Source organism: Leucoraja erinacea, chromosome 39 (genome assembly GCF_028641065.1).
Source record: "Leucoraja erinacea ecotype New England chromosome 39, Leri_hhj_1, whole genome shotgun sequence".
In the NCBI taxonomy this organism is placed as follows: Eukaryota; Metazoa; Chordata; class Chondrichthyes; order Rajiformes; family Rajidae; genus Leucoraja; species Leucoraja erinaceus.
Genome location: NC_073415.1, coordinates 6084697 through 6109950, shown reverse-complemented (window position 1 = coordinate 6109950; position 25254 = coordinate 6084697). Strand labels below are relative to the sequence as shown.

General features: G+C 48.1%; 1 protein-coding gene across 2 annotated transcripts in view; it reads left to right on the top strand.

Annotated features, from left to right (window-relative positions):
- Positions 1–1819: 1819 nt before the first annotated feature.
- LOC129714328 (microtubule-associated serine/threonine-protein kinase 1-like) overlaps positions 1820–25254 on the top strand; it is a 96464-nt gene continuing 73029 nt past the window's right edge. The window contains exons 1-2 of one of the 2 annotated variants that reach the window (XM_055663868.1): positions 1820–4942; positions 5136–5293. In XM_055663868.1, coding sequence (XP_055519843.1) covers positions 5255–5293 — 39 coding nt within the window. In that variant the 5' untranslated portion in view covers positions 1820–4942; positions 5136–5254. Of the gene's footprint in view, positions 5294–25254 lie in introns of both variants that reach the window. The other variant, XM_055663867.1, reaches the window with a different exon arrangement.

The window sequence follows — 25254 nt, the reverse complement described above, 5'->3', positions numbered from 1 at the left end:
CTCATTGGGCCGAAGGGCCTATTTTCATGCTGTATCACTAAACTAAACCTAGCTTCCACCCTGCCCTGTTCCTGGTTTCCATCACTTGCTCTCATCCCAATGGTTCAGCCAACAAGGACTGTTGGCTACTCCTGGCCGAAGCTCCATCGCACAACTGTTCTATCTGAAAATCAAAGTATTATAAATACAGGAACAATGAGTCTGAAGGCACTCTTCCCTGCTTCCTTAAGGGCCTGTCCCACTGTACGAGGTCATTCAACAGTTCTCCAGAGTTTTCCCCTGATTCGAACTCGGAGAATGTCCGTAGCAGGTCCGTAGGAGTTCGTGGATGTCACGTAGCAACTACGAGACACCCACAAACTCATCCCTATGTGCCACAGTGTCTTCATACACCATGGACTTCAGGCTTTTTTTCACACATATATATATATTTTTATTTATTGCACTTCTCTTGGTATATTATATAATATAATATAATATAATATATTCTCTGATATAATAGAAACATAGAAAATAGGTGCTGGAGGAGGCCATTCGGCCCTTCGAGCCAGCTCCGCCATTCATTGTGATCATGGCTGATCATCCCCGATCAATAACCCATGCCTGCCTTCTCCCCACATCCCTTGACTCCACTAGCCCCTAGAGCTCTATCTAACTCTCTCTTAAATCCATCCAGTGACTTGGCCTCCACTGCCCTCTGTGGCAGGGAATTCCACAAATTCACAACTCTCTGGGTGAAAAAGTTTTTTCTCACCTCAGTCTTAAATGACCTCCCCTTTATTCTAAGACTGTGTGGCCCCTGGTTCTGGACTCACCCAACATTGGGAACAGTATTCCTGCGTCTAGCTTGTCCAGTCCTTTTATAATTTTATATGTTTCTATAAGATCACCCCTCATCCTTCTAAACTCCAGTGAATACAAGCCTAGTCTTTTCAATCTTTCCTCATATGATCTATGTGTATTGCATTTACAGACCTGTTGTGCTACTGCAAGTAAGTGTTCCATTGCTCCCTTAGGTACCCATCACAATTAAACACTTGTGATTCTTGGTGACTCATGTTCACAAGTGATAGGAGCAGAACTAGGCCATTTGGCCCATCAAGTCTACTCTGCCATTCAATCATAGCTGATCTATCTCTCCTTCTCCTGCCTTCTCCACACAACCACTGACGCATGCACTAATCAAACACATGACACTCTGGACAACGCGAGTCCCACATGCTTGATCACCGTGAGTCTCAGTGTGTGCAGGAGAAGGAAAATGAAGACGCGCGTTGGTCGTGGATACTGCAAACGACATCCATGGGGCTCAGTTGTGAAGTAATCTCTTCAATCTAGCCTTTGCACCCAAGATAAAGACTGGGTTAGCGTCTGTCTCAGCGAGTGACCGACGGCAGAGCAGCATGAATGGAATGGTAATGACATTTTTCATTAGCAGGGATGCTGTTTCCTTGGCACGAAACGATGTGCTGGGAAATGATGTAGAGATATTGATTTTTATTTCACAGCACTGACTTGCATTCCCGAGCTGGGTCCATTCTCTGATTAAATCAGCTGCGTGGCTGTCACGTTACAGAGACCGATGTTTGCTAATTAAATTGATGGTTTTAACTCTTACCTGTCTCTGTGACTCCAGCCCGTAACCCCACCTTAAAATTCTGCAGTGATTCATGGTCAGAGCTACCTCGTGGGGATCGTGTGATCACTGAGTATTCCCTCTTCTCCTGAGCCACCAAAGTTTCGACACAAAATGCTGGAGTAACTCAGTGGGTCATACACAATCAGTGGGCTCTTCAGACCAAAGATCCTATAGCAAAGCTTTGCTATAGGATCTTTGCTTCAGACTGTTCAACTTTAGGTCAGTTTAGACATAGAGTGTGGAAATTGGCCCTTCGGTGTAAAGCAGCATCTGCAGTTCCTTCCTGGTGAAGGTACTAACGTTACACAACATTGGTTCATAGATTATGTATGTACTTAATCTATGAACCACAGTTGTATAACATTAGTACCTCCACCAATGTAAAGCACTTTGGCCAACGAGAGTTGGTTTTTAAATGTGCTATAGAAATAAATGTGACTTGACTTGACTTGACTTCCCACAACCTATCACTGAAGCATCCTGGATTAATTGCACCCGCTGATGCTAATTTAAGTAGTTCACCCAACATTTCTCGGTAACTCCCTCCAGCTCGTTCTCTCAGTTACGTCATCGGTGTTTGCTGTTTAACTAAAAATATTCACGCAAACTAAAACATTCAAGAAAAAACATGTCAACGTTAATCTTTATGTTCCCTGACAAAATGCTGTGATTTGTATCGAGTCAGTGTTCCACTTGACAGATGGGGTGGCAGGAACATTGACAACAGGTGTCACTTTCACTGAAGCCACCCCCTCAGTAATTATTTTTCATTTATACAGTACTTTTGAGAAGGTGAAATATTCCTAGTTGTCTCACAGGAGAGGAATCAGACGAACTTTTTTAATCAAAAAAGCACAAAGTGCTGGATTTACTCAGCGGGCCTGGCAGCATCTGCAGAGAACTTGAAGGGGAAAAGATTTAATAGGAATCTGAGGGGTACCGTTTTCACACAAAGGGTGGTGGGTGTATGCAACAGAGGAGGTAGTTGAGGCTGGGACTATCCCAACGTTTAAGAAACAGTTAGGCAGGTACATGGATAGGACAAGTTTGGAGGGATATGGACCGAACGCAGGCAGGTGGGACTAGTGCAGCTGGGACAAGTTGGCCAGTCTGGGCGTGTTGGGCCGAAGGGCCTGTTTCCACAATGTATCACTCTATAACTATAGGAAAATGGGTAGGTGAGGTGTGTCGGGATGAACTGCAGATGCTGGTTTAAACAGAAGATAGATATAAAACGATCTTGACCTGAAACGTCACCTATTCCTTTTCTCCAGAGATGCTGCCTGGCCCACTGTGTAACTCCAACTTTTTGTATCTTTTTTTTAGAGATACAGTGCGGAAACAGGCCCTTCTGCCCTGGGGGTCTGCACATTAAAACTATCTTACACACACTAGGGACATTTTTTACATTTACCAAGACAATTAACCTACAAACCTGTACGTCTATGGGGTGTGGGAGGAAACCAAAGATCTCGGAGAAAACCCACGCAGGTCACGGGGAGAATGTACAAACTCCGTACAGACATGCACCCGTAGTCGGGTTCGAACCCGGGTCCCCGGCGCTGCATTCGCTGTAAGGCAGCAACTCTACCGCTGTGCCACCGTGGTGAGGTTTCGTGTCTGAAGAAGGGCCTCGACCTGAAACGTCAGCGATCCATGTTCTCCAGCAATGCGGCCCGACCTGCTGAATTACTTTATATATTTTTCTGTATTAACCAGTGTCTGTATTTCTTTGTATCTGAACCGGTCAAGTTTGGTATAGGCAGCACAGTGACACAGTTGGGGGAGTTGCTGCCTCACTGCCCCTGAGACCTGGCTTCAACTCTGACCTCGGGTACTGCCTGTGTGGGAGGAAACTGGAGCACCTGAATGAAACCCACGCGGCCACGGGGAGTACACGCAAACTCCACACAGACAGCACTGGAGGTCAGGTTTGAATCCAGGTCACTGTCTTGTGAGGCAGCAGCTCAGTTTAGTTTAGTTTAGAGATATTGTGTGAATACAGACCCTTCAGCCCACCGAGTCCATGCCAATCAGTCTGAAGAAGGGTCTTGATCCGAAACATCACCCATTCCTTCTCTCCAGAGATGCTGCCTGTCCCGCTGAGTTACTCCAGCATGTTGTGTCTATCCACAGAACGGTTCAATCGAGCCAAACACAGTGTATGGAGACATGATAAGGGAATAACGTTTAGTGCAAGGTGAAGGTTGAGGCCAGTTCATTGGCTATATTTAAGAGGGAGTTAGATGTGGCCTTTGTGGCTAAGGGGATCAGGGGGTATGGAGAGAAGGCAGGAACAGGATACTGTGTTGGATGATCAGCCATGATCATATTGAATGGCGGTGCAGGCTCGAAGGGCCGAATGGCCTACTCCTGCACCTATTTTCTATGTTTCTATGTGAAGCCAGTGAAGTCCGATCAAGGATAGTCTGAGGTCACCAATGAGGTAGATGATTGTTGAGTGTAGCATCATTCCATAAGATGCATCTATCTATCTATCTATCTATCTATCTATCTATCTATCTATCTATCTATCTATCTATCTATCTATCTATCTATCTAGTTATCTATCTATTATCTATCTATCTATCTATCTATCTATCTATCTATCTATCTATCTATCTATCTATCTATCTATCTATCTATCTATCTATCTATCTATCTATCTATCTATCTATCTATTATCTATCTATCTATCTATCTATCTATCTATCTATCTATCTATCTATCTATCTATCTATCTATCTATCTATCTATCTATCTATCTATCTATCTATCTATCTCTCCAAGGGCTTTCATAAGCACTGTATGTTTAAGCAACCTGCAGCATTGAAATGGTTAATCATTGTTATTGAATTGCTTTCTGAACTGGGAGAGTGGTGAAAGGGGGCGGCACATCCAGGCTTCGGGACCAATGCATGAAGACCTAAGAGGGTGTCAAGGTAGGGGGGATCTTTTTTCCAATTGGCTTGCTGAGGCAGACGGGCAGATGAGTTATATATTTCCCTGCCTGTGTCTGTCCGTGTGTGTGTGTGTGTGTGTGTATATAGAGCTCAGAGCTAGTCCAACATAAAATCCTGAGTCATGTTTTGTGTGGACACTCGGAGAGCGGTCGCCAGCGCATCCAAAGGGCTGTTCTTAAAGCAATATTAATTTCACACAGTGTGTGTGTTTGTATATAGAGGCTTCCAATGAGATGAGATCAAGGCAGATTTCTCCCTGCGTTGCCAACCAGCCCAGGAGATCGGCAGAGGATCAGAAATGGAGCTTTCTATGTGAATCTTAACCATGTTCACACACCAGGTGAGCGGTGGACCTTCTGGAGCTGGGACGCTGACCCGGGTGGCTGTGTTTTGCTTGGCTATGCCTGCCCTGCCTTTAAAGAACAGATGATTCCCCGCCCCTGCGTTGCCACTCCTGCTTTCTCTTCGCTGCCTGCTGCCGCTCAGTAGCGCTGGAAAAAAAAACACATCTACAATTTTTGCATTTGGTGCAGGGATGTGGCGGGGATTGTAGGCGATAAAAGTTGCTGGTGGACGACTGCCTGGCGGTGGGAAGGATTGCAAGGAGAGAGTCTTCCTGAGATGCAGAGGAGGACCGCTGCCTGAGGTCGCGATGGACGACTCCGACATAGTCCGGAGAAGGAGGGTGCAGGTGAGTCCCGGGTGGAAATGAAACCGTTGCCGAGCCAAGACAAGCCAAGACAAGCCAAGCCCGGCCTTTGTCTTCCCCGGTGGAGGAGTCTTGTTGGTTGCACCGTCTCCAGGGGCGGTGCACCGCAAACTCTGCATTGAAACGTTGCCCCAATTCCACACGCGGCTCTTCGGCCCTCTCTTCCTCTGCTAGCCCTTGAACGCAGTTATTTCCCCACCCCTTTCCACTTTCCCCCCCCCCTTTCCACTTCCCTTCCCCCCCTTCCATTTCCCATCCCCTTTCCCCACTCCCCTTCCATTCCCCCCCTCCCCTTCCCTTCCCCCCCTTTCCCCTTTCCACTCCCCTTCCCCCCCTTTCCACTTCCCTTCCCCCCCCCTTTCCTTCCCTTCCCCCCCCCTTTCCACTTCCCTTCCCCCCCCTTTCCACTTCCCATCCCCCCCCTTTCCACTTCCCCCCCCCTTCCCCCCCCCCCTTTCCACTTCCCCCCCCCCCTTTCCCTTTCCCACCCCCCCTTTCCACTTCCCTCCCCCCCCCCCCTTTCCACTTTCCCCCCCCCCTTTCCACTTCCCCCCCCCCCCTTTCCACTTCCCCCCCCCCCTTTCCACTTCCCCCCCCCCCTCACTTCCCTTCCCCCCCCTTTCCACTTCCCTTCCCCCCCCTTTTCCCCTTCCCACTTCCCCCTTTCCACCCCCCCACTTTCCCCCCCCTTTCCACTTCCCTCCCCCCCCTTTCCCCCCTTCCCCCCCCTTCCACTTCCCATTTCCACTTCCCCCCCCCCTTTCCACTTCCCTTCCCCCCCCTCCACCCCCCCCCCCTTTCCACTTCCCTTTCCCCCCCTTTCCACTTCCCTTCCCCCCCCTTTCCACTTCCCTTCCCCCCCCTTTCCACTTCCCCATCCCCCCCCCACTTCCCTTCCCCCTTTCCCACTTCCCCCCCCCCCACTTCCCCCCCCCCCCCTTTCCACCCCCCCCCCCCCCCCTTTCCACTTCCCCCCCCCCCCCCCTTTCCACTTCCCCCCCCCCCCCTTTCCACTTCCACTTCCCCCCCCCCTTTCCCACTTTCCCCTCCACTTCCCCCCCCCCCCCCCCTTTCCACTTCCCCCCCCCCCCCCCCTTCCACTCCCCCCCCCCTTCACCCCTCACCCTCCCTCTTCCCCCCCCCCCCCCCTTTCCACTTCCTCTCCCCCTCCCTCCCCCCTCCCCCACTCACACTCCATCCATGTGTCCATCTATTGACATCAAAGGTTTTGGGGAGAAGGCAGGAGAATCGGATTGGGATAGAATTGCGGAGCAGACTCGATATGCTGAATGGCCTAATTTTGACCCTGTGTCTGATGGTCTTACTAACCTGAAGCATCCCCTGGTCTTAGACACAAAATGCCGGAGTAACACATCAGGTCAGGCAGCATCTCTGGAGAGAAGGTGTGGGTGACGTTTCGGGTGCAGACCCTTCAGACGGGGTCTGAAGAAGGGTCTTGACCCAAAACGTCATCGATCCAGAGATGCTGCCTGTTCTGCTGTGTTACTCCAGCATTTTGTGTCTATCTATGGTGTAAACCGGCATCTGCCGTTCCTTCTCACAGTGTAGCCTGGTCATTTGCTCACTGTGCCCATGCGAAGGGGGAGAGAGGGAGGGGGAGGGAGAGGGAGGGGGAGGGAGAGAGTAAGGGGAGGGGGTGAGAGAGAGAGAGAGAAAGGGGGAGAGAGAGAGAAAAACACGCGTGTTTTCCAATGCGGTCTGTAGCCCTCTGGGTCATTGATATTCAGGTAGTTTCTATGCATGAGCAACCTCATTGGCTTCACCGCCACTGTATTGGGCATTGAGTTCTGCAATACCGCCACTCTCTGGGTCAAATAACCTACTCTTAGCCCTCCACCAATCTTTAAACCCAAGATAGACACAAAAAGCTGGAGTAAGTCAGTGGGACAGGCTGCAACACTAGAGAGAAGGAGTGCGTGACGTTTTGGATCAAGATCCTTCTTCAGACCCTCTAAACCCTTGTCCCTAGTTGCTGCCCAAGGATGTGATATAAGACTTTTCCATCCCCTCTTCCTTGGCTCTGTGTGATGTATTGCACCTTAATTAAACCTCCCTTCTGTTACATAGAAAAAGTCCCGTCAAGTCAATCTCCATCCATAACTAACCTTCTCTCATTTCTGGCACTGCTTCATAAATCTACTGCATAGTGCAATGACATTCTTCATGCAATGTAGGACAGGACATGTACACAATGGAATGGGTGTATGGATTGGAGTAATTTCATTGTTTACTTTCTGCAATATTAATAGGCAGCCCCAGTGGCCTAATGGTTAAGGCTCTGGCCTCTGAAGCCAGGGATAGTGGGTTCAAGTCCTGACGGGGGTGAGATTTCCTTTGGGTGGCATAGCTGGTAGGGCAGGACAGAGGGCGGCACAGCGGTAGAGTTGCTGCCTCACAGAGCCCAGGTTCGATCCTGACTACGGGTGCTGTCTGTACGGAGTTTGTACGTTCTCCGCGTGACCTCGTGGGTTTCCTCTGGGTGCTCCAGTTTCCTCAAACACTCCACTCCAAACGCATTCAGGTTTGTAGGCTGTGTGTTTCAGAAGGAACTGCAGATGCTGGAAAATCGAAGGTACACAAAAAAGCTGGAGAAACTCAGCGGGTGCAGCAGCATCTATGGAGTGAAGGAAAACTGAAAATTTACTGAAAACTGAAAATGGAGCGATGGAAAACTGAAGTCTGAAGAAGGGTTTCGGCCCAAAACGTTGCCTATTTCCTTTGCTCCATAGATGCTGCTGCACCCGCTGAGTTTCTCCAGCTTTTTTGTGTACCTCAGGTTTGTTGGCTAATTGGCTTCTGTAAATTGTGTCCACTGCGTAGGATAGTATTAGTCTATGGGCGATTGCTGGTTGGCGTGGACTCTGTAACTTCTAAGCTGCTGCCCTCCAAGCGCCTGACGCGAGTTCGATCCCGACCTCGGGTGCTCACTGTGTGGAGTTTGCACTTTTCCCCTGTGACCATTTGGGTTTGTTCCCGGTGCTCCAGTTTCCACCCTCACCCCAAATGCGTGCGGGTTTGTTGGTTAATTGAGCCTAATGTGGAGGAGTAAGTGGGCTAACATAGAATTGGTGTAAACGGGTGATGAATGGTCGGTGTGGACTCCCAGGGCTGAAGATAGACACACAATGCTGGAGTAACTCAGCGGGACATCCAACATCTCTGGAGAGGAGGAATGGGTGGCGGTTCTGGTCGAGACCCTTCTTCAGACTGCTGGTGGGCCTACTTCCATGCTGATGTATCTACAAACTAAACTAATGAAAGGTAAAAGCGGATGGGAGCAGTGAGCATAGCTGCGTGGGGCCCCCTTCCCTATCCATCCTAATTGCAGAGTTTTGAGAGTTTGGTGTCATGGCAACGTTGCCCCCTTCAAGGTTCTATTGCTCATCACAGATGCTCTTTGCAAATGTCTTTGGAAATTACCCAAATTAAAAAGCCTGGTGCAAAGAAACACCACCTTCTCCGAACAAGAGGTGGAACATCACGTTCTAACATTGGTGGGAGACTTCATAGTCACACAGCGTGGAAATTGTGCCTTCAGGCCAACATGCCTCATCTACACTAGTCTCACCTGCCCACATTTGGCCCATATCCCGCCAAAGCTGTTCTATCCATATACCTGACTAAATGTTTCTTAAATGTTGCGATAGTACGTTAGAATATTATGTGCACTTCTGGCTCATCTTGCTGTATTTATTTATGCCTACTATATCCTGTTGTGCTGAAGCAAAGCAAGAATTTCATTGTCCTATCTGGGACACATGACAATAAACGCACTTGACTCTTGAAGGATGCCATTAAGCTGGCATGGTTGATGTAAAGATTCATGAGGACAATACCAAAACTCGTGGGCTTGAGTTATAGGGAGAGACTGAAAAGGTTGGCACTTTTTCCCCCACTGCAATCTATGGAACAAGCTGCCAGAACAGGTAGTTGAGGCAGGCTGAAGAAGGGTCTCGACCCGAAACCTCACCCATTCCTTCTCTCCAGAGATGCTGCCTGTCCCGCTGAGTTACACCAGCATTTTGTGTCTACCTTCGATTTAAACCAGCATCCGCAGTTCTTTCTTACACATTGGCTTGGATGTGATACTGTACAGGTGAAGGTGTGGGGGTAAATGAAGTCTCTTCCAACTGGTCCTGCTTGACGTGAAGACTAGCAAGTGACCAGAACGCGAGATGCCATTGTCTCTGGTAGACAAAAGTGCTGGAGAGACTCAGCGGGTGCGGCAGCATCTATGGAGCGAAGGGCAAAGGCTGAAACCCTTCTTCAATCCTCTGGCTGGCAAACTGACTCCAACAGTTTAAAGAGCAATAATCTGAAACGTAGAACAGTGCAGCACTAGAACAGACCCATTGGCCCCCAATGTCCGTCCAAAACACGTTGACAAATTAAGTTGACCTGTACATAATTGATATCTCTCTCTAGTCCCTGCATATTCCTGTGTCTATCCAATACCCTTTTAAATGCCACTGTCATATCTGCCTCCACCACCACCCCCGACAGTGTGTTCCAGGCACCCACCACCCTCTGTGCAAAAAAACAAACCTGCCCCGTACATCTCTTTTAAGCTTTACCTCTTGCACCCCAAAGCTGTGGCCCCTTGTCTTTGATATTTCCCCCCCCCGAGGGGAAAGGTTCTGACTGTTCACCCTTTCTAGGCCTTTTGTATAATTTTAGATACTTTCAAGTCTCCCCTTGGCCCCCGACGCTCCAGAGAAAACAATCCAACTTTGTCTAACCTCTCCTTGTGCAGGAATGAGCTGCAGAAGGGTTTCTGAAGAAGGGTTTCGGCCCGTAACGTTGCCTACTTCCTTCGCTCCATAGATGCTGCCGCACCCGCTGAGTTTCTCCAGCATTTTTGTCTACCTTCGATTTTCCAGCATCTGCAGTTCCTTCTTAAACAAGGAACTGCAGATGCTGGTTTGAACCGAAGATGGACACAAATTGCTGGAGTAATTCAGCGGGATGGGCGGCATCTCTGGAGAGAAGGAATGAGTGAGTGTCTGAAGAAGGGTCTCGACCCGAAACATCACCCATTCCTTCTCTCCAGAGATGCTGCCTGTCCTGCTGAGTTACTCCAGTTTGTGTCTCTCTATCAATAGTCAATAGGTGCAGGAGTAGGCCATTCAGACCATGGAGCCAGCACCGCCATTCAATGTGATCATGGCTGATCATCCACAATCAGTACCCCGTTCCTGCCTTCTCTCCATATCCCTTAACTCCGCTGCCTCTTAAGAGCTGTATCTAATATTTAATACTCTCTAATACAGGCAGGTTTAAACCCAAAAAAATGTATATATATGTGTGTGTGTGTGTATATATATATATATGTGTGTGTGTATATATATATATATATGTATATATATGTATATATATATGTGTGTGTATATATATATATGTGTATATATATACATATATGTGTGTATGTATATGTGTGTGTATATATATATAATATATGCAGCATCTCTGGGGAATATGGACGGGTGACGTTTCAGGCCAGGACCCTTCTTCAGACTGGACTGATGCAGCTTACTCTTCCCGACTACAATCTGTCCAACTTTCTTTCCCCTCTTCTGGTAAACTTTGCATGAAGCAGGCAGCTTCAGAACCATCTAATCAGCCCTGAGATCAAACAAACTGCTGGAGGGACTCGGTGGGTCAGGCAGCAGCTGTGGAGGGGAAAGGACAGGTGAGGTTCCAGTTCATTATGGACTGCTGGCAGATGCTACCTGAGCCCGTTGAGTTTCTCCAGCAGATGGTTTGTTGCTCCAGTCTGCAGCATCTGCAGTCTCTTGTGTCTCCAATAAGCTGTGACATGCACTGCAACCATTGCCAAAGAAAGTTCAAAGCATCTATTGGATGATCTACTTATGGGGGCAGTGGGGAGGTGGGGGATTGACCAAGGGAGGAATGTATGTGTAGAGGGAGGGGTGGGGTGGATTGAAGGAGGGGGGTTGGAGGAAAGGAAGGGGGCAGGAGGGGGGAAGGGAGTGATGGGCGGGGGGGAGGGGAGATGGATGAACAGAGGGGGTGACTAAGTCATCCTCAGTCAGGCAGACAGTTCCAGGGCACAGCTTTGGATGCCCAATGCAATGACGCCCGTGAAGTGAAACCAGGGAATGCTGCCAAACAGGTGAAGGTCCTTTCCATTCGAGCCTTGTTTACATTGAGGTTGGATTATAATTTTATTCCTGATCATATCCTGAGAAATAGACGGTGATGTAGAGAGAGATTGCCATAGAGGGAGTGCAGAGAAGGTTCACCAGACTGATTCCTGGGATGTCAGGACTGTCTTATGAAGAAAGACTGGATAGACTTGGTTTATACTCTCTAGAATTTAGGAGATTGAGGGGGGATCTTATAGAAACTTACAAAATTCTTAAGGGGTTGGACAGGCTAGATGCAGGAAGATTGTTCCCGGTGTTGGGGAAGTCCAGGACAAGGGGTCACAGCTTAAGGATAAGGGGGAAATCCTTTAAAACTGAGATGAGGAGAACTTTTTTCACACAGAGAGTGGTGAATCTCTGGAACTCTCTGCCACAGAGGGTAGTTGAGGCCAGTTCATTGGCTATATTTAAGAGGGAGTTAGATGTGGCCCTTGTGGCCAAGGGGATCAGAGGGTATGGAGAGAATGCAGGTACGGGATCCTGAGTTGGATGATCAGCCATGATCATATTGAATGGCGGTGCAGGCTCGTAGGGCCGAATGGCCTACTCCTGCACCTAATTTCTATGAGATACAGAACGAATGAAAGATATGCAATAGAAGTAACGATGATGAAGGGAGCAGGCCATTGTTCGCTGTGGCCCTGGGTGACAATGAATACAGACAATGAGGCCAGTGTGTAGGACGGAACTGCAGATGCTGGTTTAAACTGAAGATGGACTCGGAAAGCTGGAGTAAAGGGCCTGCCCCACGGGCGTCATTTGCGTGTCATGCAGGTGGCGCGTGAGGATTTCATGAATCCCAGAAACCTGGGGCGCCGCGCGCAACCGCACGTCACGGCCTACGCCACCAGGCCTCGCCACGCGTGTAATGCACGCCATGTGCACATCACGTGCCCGTCACGATGAGCGCACGTGCATCGTGATGAGTAAATGATGCGCAAATAACACCCAAGTGGGACAGGCCCTTAACTCAGCGGGTCAGGCAGCTTCTCTGGAGGAAAGGGATGGATGGCGTTTAGGGTCAGATGAGGCCACTGTGTTGTGTGGGCCAGAGATGATGCAGGCCCCTCTGTGCATTGTGCGCCCGTCTGCATTTAACATTGCTTTGTGAAGTACAGTGGGTGGTTCTCTGTCCTCGTCCACTTATCCCCTGCAGCCTGTGGGTCGGGCGCCTGCCTGTGCAAGCTCAGCACCGCAGCAGTCTGTCTCCACGCATCTACATCCGCTGGGGTCGAGGGTGCGGTGTGAATATGCACTGTATTATGGTGCTGACAATGCGCTAGAGAAAAGCTGCTGCTCTGTAGCTATAACCGTTGGGATGAAGTCAGAGTGCCCATGACACACTGGTCAACCAGGGGAGCACCTTCACCAACAGACTGGTTCTACCAAAATGCAGCACAGGATGCCACAAGAGATCCTTCTTCCCTGTGGCTACCAAACAGTACAACTCCACCCCTTCTGTCGTGGAGTAGACTGACTCCCAAGGGTCTCAACCCGAAACGTCGCCTATTTCCTTCACTCCATAGATGCTGCCTCACCAGCTGAGTTTCTCCAGCATTTTTGTCTACCTTCGTTTATTTGGAGGTGGTCGTGTATAATAGCCTGATTGTTGTAGGGAAGAAGCTGCTCCTGAACCTGGATGTTACAGTTTTCAGGATCCTATACCTTCTTCCTGATGGCAGGAGTGAAATGAGAGTGTGGCCAGGCTGGTGTGGGTGTCTGCTGATGATGGGTGCCTTTTTGAGGCAGCAACTCCTGTAGATCCCTTCAATGGTGGGGAGGTCAGAATCCGTGATGGACCGGGCAGTGTTCACCACTTTTCACAATCTTCAACATTCCTGTGCAATCAGGGTGCCGAACCAGGCCATGATTCAACCATTCAATATGCTCTCCCCTGCTCACCTATAGAAGTTCAAGAGAGTGTTTGGTGATGTACCAAATCTCCTCATTCTTCTGAGGAAGCAGAGGCAATGGTGTGCTTTCTTTGTGATTGTTTGACGAGTTGATGACAATTCATTAGGGAGAAGCCCATCAGGCTGCTACAAGTTGTATGTACCATGGGAATTCCTTTATCTTCTTGATGGAGAGGGGATTTGGCTCTCATTCCCTGAAGTGGGGCTAAAGTTTCCATCACTGGGCAGCACACTGTAGTAGTGGTAGAGTTGCTGCCTTATGCCCCTGTCCCACTTAGGAAACCAGAACGGAAACCTCTGGAGACTTTGCACCCGTGTGGTTCCCAGAGGTTTTTGTCAGTCTCCCTACCTGCTTCTACCTGCACCACCTGCAACCTCCGGGAACCGCACGGAAACCTTGGGTGGGGCGCAAAGTCTCCAGAGGTTTCTGTTCAGGTTTCCTAAGTGGGACAGGGGCATTACTGAGTTAACACTGGAATAACTCAGCGAGTCAGACAGCATCTCTGGAGAAAAAGAACAGGTGACGTTTTGGACCACACCCAAAACGTCGCCTATTCCTTTTCTCCAGAGATGCTGCCTGGCCCGCTGAGTTACTAAATCCAGTTTTTTTTTTGTGTCTAACGTACATATGGTGCATACATTCAGAAGTGATGTAAGGGGCTGGATATATCCAGTCTACAGAGATTCCCCAGTCACTGCCAAATGCCAGTTACGCAGGTTAGACGAGGTTTTAAGATGCAAGATTCTCCCTGGTCAGTCCAGTGTCTCAACATGAAAATCCCACACAGCCAGACTCAAGAGAGTTGTCCCTGTCCCACTTAGGAAACCTGAACGGAAACCTCTGGAGACTTTGCGCCCCACCCAAGGTTTCCGTGCGGTTCCCGGAGGTTGCAGGTGGTTGCCGGAGGTTGCAGGTAGTGGAAGCAGGTAGGTAGACTGGCAAAAACCTCCAGGAACCGCACGGAAACCTTGGGTGGGGCGCAAAGTCTCCAGAGGTTTCCGTTCAGGTTTCCTAAGTATGACAGGGGCATTAATATTTAGGAAGGAACCGCAGATGCTGATTTAAATCTAAGATAGACACATAAAACTGGAGTAACTCAGCCGGACAGACATCGTCTCTAGAGAAAAGCAATAGGTGATGTTTCGGATGTGAAGGATGACCTGAAGTGTCACCTATTCCTTTTCTCCAGAGATGCAATCTGACCCGCTGAGTTACTCCAGCGTTTTGTGTCTATTTAATGCCTTGCTTGCCAGAGAACTATATAAAGATCCAGCACTTTAACTGAATATGCTTTAAGGATAGGTAGACACGCATGCAAGAATTGTGCTTGTGGGGTGTATGTTTATGGAGGTGCATGTGCCTGTGTGTGCGTGAAGAGTGCATGCATGCATGGGTGCATGTAGGTTGCATGTGTGCCAGTGTGCATGCAAAGAGCTCATGCACCATGCGATGAAAAGGAATAGGTGGCGTTTGGGGTCGAGACCCTTTCTTCAGACTGGGAGCCAAGGGAGAGGAGAGCTATAGACAGTGATGTACTGTACATGTTAGATAGATGTACATGGTGCCCCCGTGACGAGAGGCTAAAAGCATCTGAGCAGAGCTGAAATTCTCCTGTGGCCGTTGCCGTGGAAACCGCACACTTAAGGCTGACAGTGTCACCCGACTCTTGGAAACACTGCTCCTGGTTGGTTGGAACCACTGCATGGTTTTATGAATTGTTTATCATCCGGGGCTGAGGGACAACTTTCACGTCAAGAAAGATCTCACTTGGCTCCTCTGATAATCCACTCGTGCTAGCGGGAGTGCAAATGGATCCGGATTGGATGTACACAAAAAAGCTGGAGAAACTCAGCGGGTGCAGCAGCATCTATGGAGCGAAGGAAATGGGCAACGTTTCGGGCCGAAACCCTTCCTCAGACTGGATTGGATGTTGGGAGTGGCCGAGATGACTTGGCTCGGGTGAGATTGGTGCTGGAATTGCCTCTGGCACCGATGGGTGAGGGTGGACCCTCTTCCTGATGCACTAGTCCACTCCAAAAGCCCATCTTCGGCTGCAAGCCAACGACTACTTCCTTAGAAGGCTTAGGAAGTTTGGGACATCCCCAACAACTCTCGCCAACTTCTACAGTTGCGACAAATACAGAAGCATTTCATCGCGGTGCATCACAGTTTTGGGAACAGCCCCAACCAAGATGGCGAGAAATCGCAGAGAATTGTGGACCATCACACAAACCAACCTCCCTTCCATTGACTCCATCTACACCTCACGCTGCCTCAGCAAGGCCAGCAGCATCATCAAGGACCAGTCACACCCCGGCCACTCCCTTTTCTCCTCTCTCCCATCGGGCAAAAGTATAGAAGTGTGAAAACGCACACCTCCAGATTCAGGGACAGTTTCTTCCCAGCTGTTATCAGGCAACTGTCCATTGCTTTCTTGTAGCTAACACCCCCTTAAACCCGGCAGCATTCCGGTAGAATGCAGTCACAAAGAATGAATGATGCTGGAATCTTGTGTAGAACATAAAGTGTGGTCACGGTGGCACAGCGGTAGAGTTGCTGCCTTGCAGCAAATGCAGCCCCGGAGATCCAGGTTCGATCCCGACTACGGGTGCTGTCTGTACGGAGTTTGTACGTTCTCCCCGTGACCTGCGTGGGTTTTCTCCGAGACCTTCGGTTTCCTTCCACACTCCAAAGACGTACAGGTTTGTAGGTTAATTGGCTTGGTGTATGTGTAAATTGTCCCTAGTGGGTGTAGGATAATGTTGATGTGCGGGGATCGCTGGTCGGCGCGGACCCGGTGGGCCGAAGGGCCTGTTTCCGCGCTGTAACTCTACAACTATTGGAGAACAGCCAGAGATGCTGCCTGACCCACTGAGTTACTCCAGCACTGTGTGTGTTCTAAGCAGGAAGCAGGATTCTGGTCAAGCAAGATAGCACTGCCTGCTATCAAGGCCAAACGATATTCCCTCAACAAACATCTTTGTGAAGAATGATTTTACTACCATCTCGCTCCTGCTCACGGTGCACATTTCCCCTCGTACAAAAACTGGCGACACTGCAAAAATATTTCACCAGCTGCGGAGTAATTGGTGCTTCTCGAAGTCATGCAAAGCACTACCGGAAATTTATGAGACTCTCTTTCTAATTGAAGAAGGCTTTTTCAGACCAAGGCTTACAGTACAGATGAAGGTCAGCTGGAGGTCGAAGCAATCTATCATGGGGCAGATTAGAAGGATTGTCCCTAATGCATTGAGCTTGGAAATGCTGCATTAGGTGCTATCGATCAGATCACCAGCTCGATTGCTAAAAGACTATATTGACAGACTGCACTTCAGTCAGGGTCCATGTTACAGGAGGGATGGGTCTTGCAGATTGCCATGGATATGCAACGCTTCAGATTTATTCCTGCTGTCCTCTTTCAATGCTCTTGGGGGATTTTTCCATACCATTTTTGTTCAAGGATTCATTGATTTGTTATGGCAGAGAAGAGGGTCAAAAGACAATAGACAATAGGTGCAGGAGTAGGCCATTTGGCCCTTCGAGCCAGCACCGCCATTCAATGTGAACATGGCTGATCATCCCCAATCAGTACCCCGTTCCTGCCTTCTCCCCATATCCCCTGACTCCGCTATTTTTAAGAGCTCTATCTAGCTCTCTCTTGAAAGCATCTGAAGAACCGGCCTCCACCGCCCTCTGAGGCAGAGAATTCCACAGACTCGCCACTCTCTGAGAGAAAAAGTGTTTAGAAACATAGAAACATAGAAATTAGGTGCAGGAGTAGGCCATTCGGCCCTTCGAGCCTGCACCGCCATTCAATATGATCATGGCTGATCATCCAACTCAGTATCCCGTACCTGCCTTCTCTCCATATCCCCTTAGCCACAAGGGCCACATCTAACTCCCTCTTAAATATAGCCAATGAACTGGCCTCAACTACCCTCTGTGGCAGAGAGTTCCAGAGAGTTTCCTCATCTCCGTTCTAAATGGCTGACTCCTTATTCTTAAACTGTGGCCCCTGGTTCTGGTTCCCCCAACATCGGGAACATGTTTCCTGCCTCTAGTGTGTCTAAGCCCTCAACAATCTTATATGTTTCAATGAGGCCTGTCGACTCTGAGTCTTTGAGCAAAAGTCAAAGTGCTGGAGGAACTCAGCGGGTGAGGCAGCATCTGTGGGGGGAATTGATAGATTCTGAATCCATTCTGGTTTTGTGTCTAGACACACAAGGCTGGAGTAACCCAGCGGATCAGGCAGCATCTCTGGAGAAATGGAATAGGTGATGTTTCAGGTTGAGAACTTTCTTCAGACTGAGAGTCAGGGTAAAGGGTTGCCTAATCTTACTCTCCAGAGATGCTAACCAGACCTGCTAAGTTACTCCAGCCTTTTGTGTTTCTGTCTTCGAACCAGCATCTGCAGTTCCTTCGTACACACTAGTTTTGTGACAAGCAGGCATGTCAGTCTAGTTGTGATATGGAGGGGAGCAAGTTAGTTTGTCTCCATGTTTGGAATCTAACCATGCCAACCGAGCATCCATTACCACTGGAGAAACGCAGTGGTAGATCTGCTGCCTCACAGCGCCAGAGACCCAGGTTCGATCCCCACTGCGGGTGCTGTCTGTACGGAGTTTGTACGTTCTCGCCGTGGCTGCGTAGGTTTCCTCCCACATCCCAAAGACGTGCGGGTTTGTGGGTTAATTGGCTTCGGTAAAATTGTATCTAAATTCTGTAATTTGTCCCTAGTCTGCAAGGTGGAACTAGTGTATGGGTGATCGCCAGTCAGCATGGGTTAGGTGGGCCGAAGGGCCTATTTCCATGCTGTAACTCTAAACTTAACTGGAGGAACCCATTGGAACCATTACTTGCCTATTCTAGGCATGGGAGGAAGTGTGGGTTGGCAAAAACCACAAGGAGGATATAAATTTAACAGGTAGCGTGTAAGGAGATAAAAAGATATCCTTTAGAAGGAAAACTGGAGATAGAAAGTGATCTGGGTGGTAATTATTGATCAGGAAGAAGGGAATATCAATACAAGTTCAGCAAATAATAAAGTACATCCGATGGGCATTTAGCTACGTCGAGTCTGGTTATTGTAACCTAGTAAAGCTTTTGTTGGGATGTGACATCCATGTTTAGACTATGGTAAAGGAGAAACGAGTTGAGCAACAGAATAATTCTACAGTCTCTTTTGTCAGCGACAAGATCAGCGACTGATCCTGTGGCATAGAGCAACATTGAGACTACCAGTACTGCTTTGGTAGAGTGGATGTGGAGAGGATGTTTCCACTAGTGGGAGAGTCTAGGGCCAGAGGTCAAAGCCTCAGAATAAAAGGATTTTCCTTTGGGAGGAGATGAGGAGGAATTTCTTCAGTCAGAGGGGGGGTGAATCTGTGGAATTCATTGCCACGGAAGGCTGTGGAGGCCAAGTTTATATAGATAGAGATAGATAGATTCTTGATTGGTACGGGTGTCGGGGGTTATGGGGTGAAGGCAGGAGAATGGGGTTGAGAGGGAAAGACTGATGATTGAATTGTGGAATAGATTTGATGGGCCAAATGGCCTAATTCTGCTCGTATCACTGATGAACTTGCATTACCACACTCTGGAAGTTATTTAGCCCCAGCTAGTGAGTATTTATACATCACTTTAGTCTTCTTCCATTCACTCGATCCAGTCTCTCATGTGACCTCAGCTACTGAATCCGTTGTTCAAGATGTGGACTCGTATTTTTATACATCGACGAGACCAAACATAGACTGGCCGATCGTTTCACAGAAGATCTAGGCTCAGCCCGCCTGAACCAACTTGATCTCCCGGTTGCTGGACACTTTAATTCTCCTTCCTATTCCGAAACGGACCTTCAGTCTCCTCCACTGTCAGAGTGAGGCTAAACGCAAATTGGAGGGACAGCATCTCATATTTCGCTTGGGCAGCTTACAGCCCAGTGGTATGAATATTGATTTCTCTCACAGGTAGCCCCCGCATTCCCTCTCTCCCTCCCCACCAAAAACGTTTATACCCTTGGGATGGAGATATTGGGATTGTATTGAATTTGCCCGGGTGTGGCTCAGGGAGATGAGACCTGAGAGTTGTGAATCTGTGGAATTCTCTGCCACAGAAGGCAGTGGAGGTGAATTCACTGGATTTTTTCAAGAGAGAGTTAGATAGGGCTCTTAGGGCTAACAGAATCAAGGGATATGGGGGAAAAGCAGGAACGGGGTACTGATTTTGGATGATCAGCCATGATCATATTGAAGAGAGTGGTGAAAATTGCCCAACGCATCACCGGTTCCACGCTCCCCTCCATTGAGTCTGTCCAAAGCAAGCGCTGTCTGCGGAGGGCGCTCAGCATCGCCAAAGACTGCTCTCACCCCAACCATGGACTGTTTACCCTCCTACCATCCGGGAGGCGCTACAGGTCTCTCCGTTGCCGAACCAGCAGGTCGAGGAACAGCTTCTTTCCGGCCGCTGTCACTCTACTAAACAACGTACCTCGGTGACTGCCAATCGCCCCCCCCCCCCCCCCCCGGACACTTATTATTTATTTTTTTTATTCAAATCGTTTGCTATGTCGCTCTTCAAGGGAGATGCTAAATGCATTTTGTTGTCTCTGTACTGTACACTGACAATGACAATTAAAATTGAATCTTGAATTTTGAATCTTGAATGGCGGTGCTGGTTTGAAGGGCCGAATGGCCTACTCCTGCACCTATTTTTCTGTTTCTATGTTCCTAAGTGCTATTTAGAACGGAGATGAGGAAACGCTTTTTTCACACAGAGTGTTGTGAGTCTGTGGAATTCTCCGCCTCGGAGGGTATCAAATCAAATGTCCTGAGCCTCGAGGCTGATCCTGCTGGATATGCTGAGGTGCGTTTGTGAAGGAACATCAGAAACGGAACATATGGCAAATGGTGACATAGCTTAACAATCTGTCTCCACCCAGGATAGAAAAACAAACCTGCTTTAAATACATTTCATCCCTTTAAATACGCATTAACACATCTTTTGCATTTAATATCTGTCGCTGCTGCATTCTAGGTGCATTTAAAAAGAAATCGGTGTTTTTATTTTCCACCCACGCTGTCTGCAAAATTAATTCCATATACTGAAGTTATCTAATTTTTTTTCCTAATACGCCCACTGGTGCTAATATCTGATATGATAAAGATCAGGAGCAATATTTGAGGCAATCTATCCCCAACACCTCTGTGTTAGAATTGTGCTGTGGGAAAAACAAGCCCTTCGGCCCGTTGAGCCGGTTCTGGCCAGCGAGTATTAATCCCATGCTCAGCCCATGTTTATTCTCCCTACATTCTCATCAACAATTAACCCTCAGTTAATTAACCCTCGCCTTCGGAAGGTGGTGGGAAACCGGAGCACCCGGAGGAAAGTCATCTGGTTGCAGGGAGAACGTGCAAACTCCGCACAGATAGTACCGGAGGCCAGGATTGAACCCCTGTCACGGGAGCTGTGGAGAATTGTACTCGCTGGAATTTAGAAGATTGAGGGGGGATCTTATAGAAACTTACAAAATTCTTAAGGGGTTGGACAGGCTAGATGCAGGAAGATTGTTCCCGATGTTGGGGAAGTCCAGAACAAGGGGTCACAGCTTAAGGATAAGGGGGAAATCCTTTAAGACCGAGATGAGAAAAACATTTTTCACACAGAGAGTGGTGAATCTCTGGAACTCTCTGCCACAGAGGGTAGTTGAGGCCACAGTTCATTGGCTATATTTAAGAGGGAGTTAGATGTGGCCCTTGTGGCTAAAGGGATCAGGGGGTATGGAGAGAAGGCAGGTAGGGGATACTGAGTTGGATGATCAGCCATGATCATATTGAATGGCGGTGCAGGCTCGAAGGGCCGAATGGCCTACTCCTGCACCTATTTTCTATGTATCTATGAACGAATGGTCAAACACATGTGTGCCCATAAACAATGTTGCCTTTTGGTTGGTGATGGTATTGGTCTATTATTGCCACACCTAGTGCTGTGATGCAGAGACTTCAATGCTGTTTCAGGATGCAGATTCATCAATTTCAGATTCAGATGCATTTCGCTGCTTGTATTAAAAAGCCAGCACAATCACGATGGGTGCAATGAGATGTTTCTGAGAAGAGGCTGAAGTCCAGAGTTAGCAGTGGAATTGTAGATCTAAGTGGAACTCAAAATAGAAGACAGAGAGAACTTGTGAAACCGCACACATTATTGGTTGTGTTTAAGAAGGAACTGCAGATGCTGGAAAATCGAAGGTAGACAAAAATGCTGGAGAAACTCAGGGGGTGCAGCAGCATCTATGGAGCGAAGGAAGTAGGCAACGTTTCTGGGCCAAAACCCTTCTTCAGACCTTATTGGTTGATTCAGCTTGTCAGGCCAACTTGTAATGCAATTTTGTTGCCCTATAGACAATAGGTGCAGGAGTAGGCCATTCAGCCCTTCGAGCCAGCACTACCATTCAATGTGATCATGGCTGATCATCCACAATCAGTACCCCGTTCCTACCTTCTCCCCAAACCCCCTGACTCCGCTATCTTTAAGAGCCCTATCTAGCTCTCTTGAAAATATCCAGAGAACCGGCCTCCACCGCCCTCTGAGGCAGAGAATTCCACAGACTCACAACTCTCTGTGTGGAAAAAGTGTATCCCCATCTCTGTTCTAAATAGCATTTAGAAATATAGAAACAGAAAAATAGGTGCAGGAGTAGGCCATTCGGCCCTTCGAGCCAGCACCGCCATGATCATGGCTGATCATTCAAAATCAGTACCCCATTCCTGCTTTTTCCCCACATACCTTGATTCCTTTAGCCCTAAGAGCTAGATCTAACTTTCTTGAAAACAGCCAGTGAATTGGCCTCTACTGCCTTCTGCGGCAGAGAGTTCCACAGATTCACAACTCTCTGAGTGAAAAAGTTTTCCTCACCTCAGTCCAAAATGGCCTACCTCTTATTCTTACACTGCGAGCCCTGGTTCTGGACTCCCCCAACATCGGGGACATTTTTCCTGCATCTAGCCTGTCCAATCCCTTAAGAATTTTATATGTTCCTATTAGCTGCACAGGTTTAGCTTTGTTATTGTTATGTGCACTAAATTACAGTGAAAAGCTTTGTTTTACATGCTGTCCAAAGAGATCAGATATACTTTATGTAAATTCAATCCAGCCGAACTAACGTATAATAGATCGAGCAAAGGGATAGATACAGAGTGCAGAATATAGTTCTGAGCATTGTAGTGCATCAGTTTAACAGACAAAGCCCAATGTCCACAATGAGGTGGAGGTGAATCGGGACAATAGCCTAGACCAGGGATGGGGAACCTTTTCATGTTGGAAGGCTGCATTAAGTTAGCTGTAATCTAACAAGGCCACATCCAAGAAACTTCAATTAGATATAGAATTATTTTGTTGAATCTTCTTTTACTCTTTGGTATTTTAAATACATTCATTTTAAAATTAAAATAATAAAAGACGAACAAAAACGTATTAATAAAAATAAAAGGATTTGTTCTGCAAAGTTTGGATTCATTCAAAAGGCCGCACTTAATGACCTAGAAGGCCGCATGGGGCCTTAAGGCCGCAGGTTCCCCACCCCTGGCCTAGCTTATGGAAGGACCGTTCAGAAGCCTGATCACAGAGGGGATGAAGCTGTTCCCGAGTCTGGTGGTGAGCAATTTCAAGCTTCTGTACCTTCTGCCGGACGGGAGCAGGAGAGGAAGGAATGACCGGGGTGGGACGAGTCTTTGATTATGTTGGCTGCTTTTCCGGCACAGTGTGAAGTGCAGAGAGAGTTAGTGGTGGGGAGTCTGGTCTGTGTGATGGACTGGGCTATTGGCTTTGTTCCTGGCAAGCCAACATTCTTCTGATCTTGATCTTGATCTTGAGAGGCTTTGTTATCACCCCACATAGTGTGAGTGGGATGCTGGTTTGTGGCACGCACCACTGAAGCTGCTCTGTGCATGGTCACACTTGAAAGGATGTCCATCTGTAGCTGGCCTGTGGGTGTTACAGGTCCTGCAAGTTTTTGAAGGATCTTTCGTCTTTTACTCCAATACAAAGCTGATTTAAAACAAATCATGTTACAATTACACAAGACATTGGCCACACTTTGGGTATTGTGTTCGGTTTTGGTCACCCTGTTATGGGAAGGAAGTTGCTAAGCTGGAAAGGGTGCGGAGAAGATTTACAAGGGTGTTGCCAGGACTTGAGGGCTTGAGAAATAGGGAGAGGTTGAGCAAGCTAGGACTTTATTCCTTGGAGTGCAGGAAGGTGAGGGGTGATTTTATAGAGGTGTATAAAATCATGTGCAATAGATAGAGTGAATGCACAGTCTCTTGCCCAGAGTAAAGGAATCGAGGACCAGAGGACACAGGTTTAAGATGAGAACAGAAAGATTTATTAGGAACCTGAGGGGCAATATTTTACACAAAGGGTGATGGATATTCAACTAACAGTTTTTATCCACGAGTAGTTGCTCTACTCAACAGCCAAAAATCTGTAGCCTCCCTTTGATCTGGTATTTTGTTGGTTCACATGCTTGATCAATGGTGTTTTATCATTGACGTTTTATTATTATTAATGTTTTCTGAGTCCTTCGTAACTGCCACTATGTCATGTTGTTACTTGTGGGCGGAGCGCCAAGGCAAATTCCTTGTATGTGAATACTTGGCCAATAAACTTACGCCCCTGTCCTACTTGGGAAACCTGAACGGAAACCTCTGGAGACTTTGCACCCCATCCAAGGTTTCCGTGCGGTTCCCGGAGGTTGCCAGTGGTTGCAGGTAGTGGAAGCAGGTTGGGAGATTGACAAAAACCTCCGGGAACCGCACGGAAACCTTGGGTGGGGCACAAAGTCCCCAGAGGTTTCCGTTCAGGTTTCTTAAGTGGGACAGGGGCATTACTTACTTACTTATATGGAATGAGCTGTTAGAGGAGGTAGTTGAGGCAGGGACTATCACAATGTTTAAATATACATTTGGATGTGTTCATGGATAGGATAGGTTTAGAGGGATTTGCAGGTGGGACTAGTGTAGATGGGGCATGTTGGTTGGTGTGGGCAAGTTGAGAATGGTCGAAGGGGCTGTATGACTCAGTTTTTTCTCCATGAGAAGGATATCTATTGAAGGGCATAATCCTTTCACTGGTAGCTTTGACCTACTTAGGGAATTTATTTCAAACCTGGGCGATACACAGTGATGTAACTAGTGGAGCTACTGCCTCACAGCTTCAGTGACCCAGATTCAATCCTGACCTCGGGTGCTGTCTGGGTGTGGATTGTGTCTGAGTGTGTTTCACCGGGGTTCTCCAGCTTCCTCCCACATCCCATAGACGTGTGGGTTAGTACGGTTGTCTGGCCATTGCAAATTGCTCCGAGTGTGTTGGTGAGTGGTGGGTATATGAGGCAGGAAACATGCTCCCGATGTTGGGGGAGTCTAGAACCAGGGGCCACAGTTTAAGAATAAGGAGTAAGCCATTTAGAACGGTGACGAGGAAACGCTTTTTCACACGGGGAATTGTGTCTGTGGAATTCTCTGCCTTAGGAGGCAGGTTCTCCAGATGCTTTCAAGAGAGAGCTAGATAGGGCTCTGAAAATTAGCGGAGTTAGGGGATATGGGGAGAAGGCAGGAACGGGGTACTGATTGGGGTTGATCAGCCATGATCATATTGAATGGCGGTGCTGCCTCGAAGGGCCAAATGGCCTCCTCCTGCGCCTATTGTCTATTATCGTAGAATCTGGGAGTATTGATGAGAATGTGGCAAGAACAGGAAGGTCGATTATTATCTGAATGGTGTCAGATTAGGAGAAGGGGAGGTGCAACGAGATCTGGGTGTGCTTGTATATCAGTCATTGAAAATAAG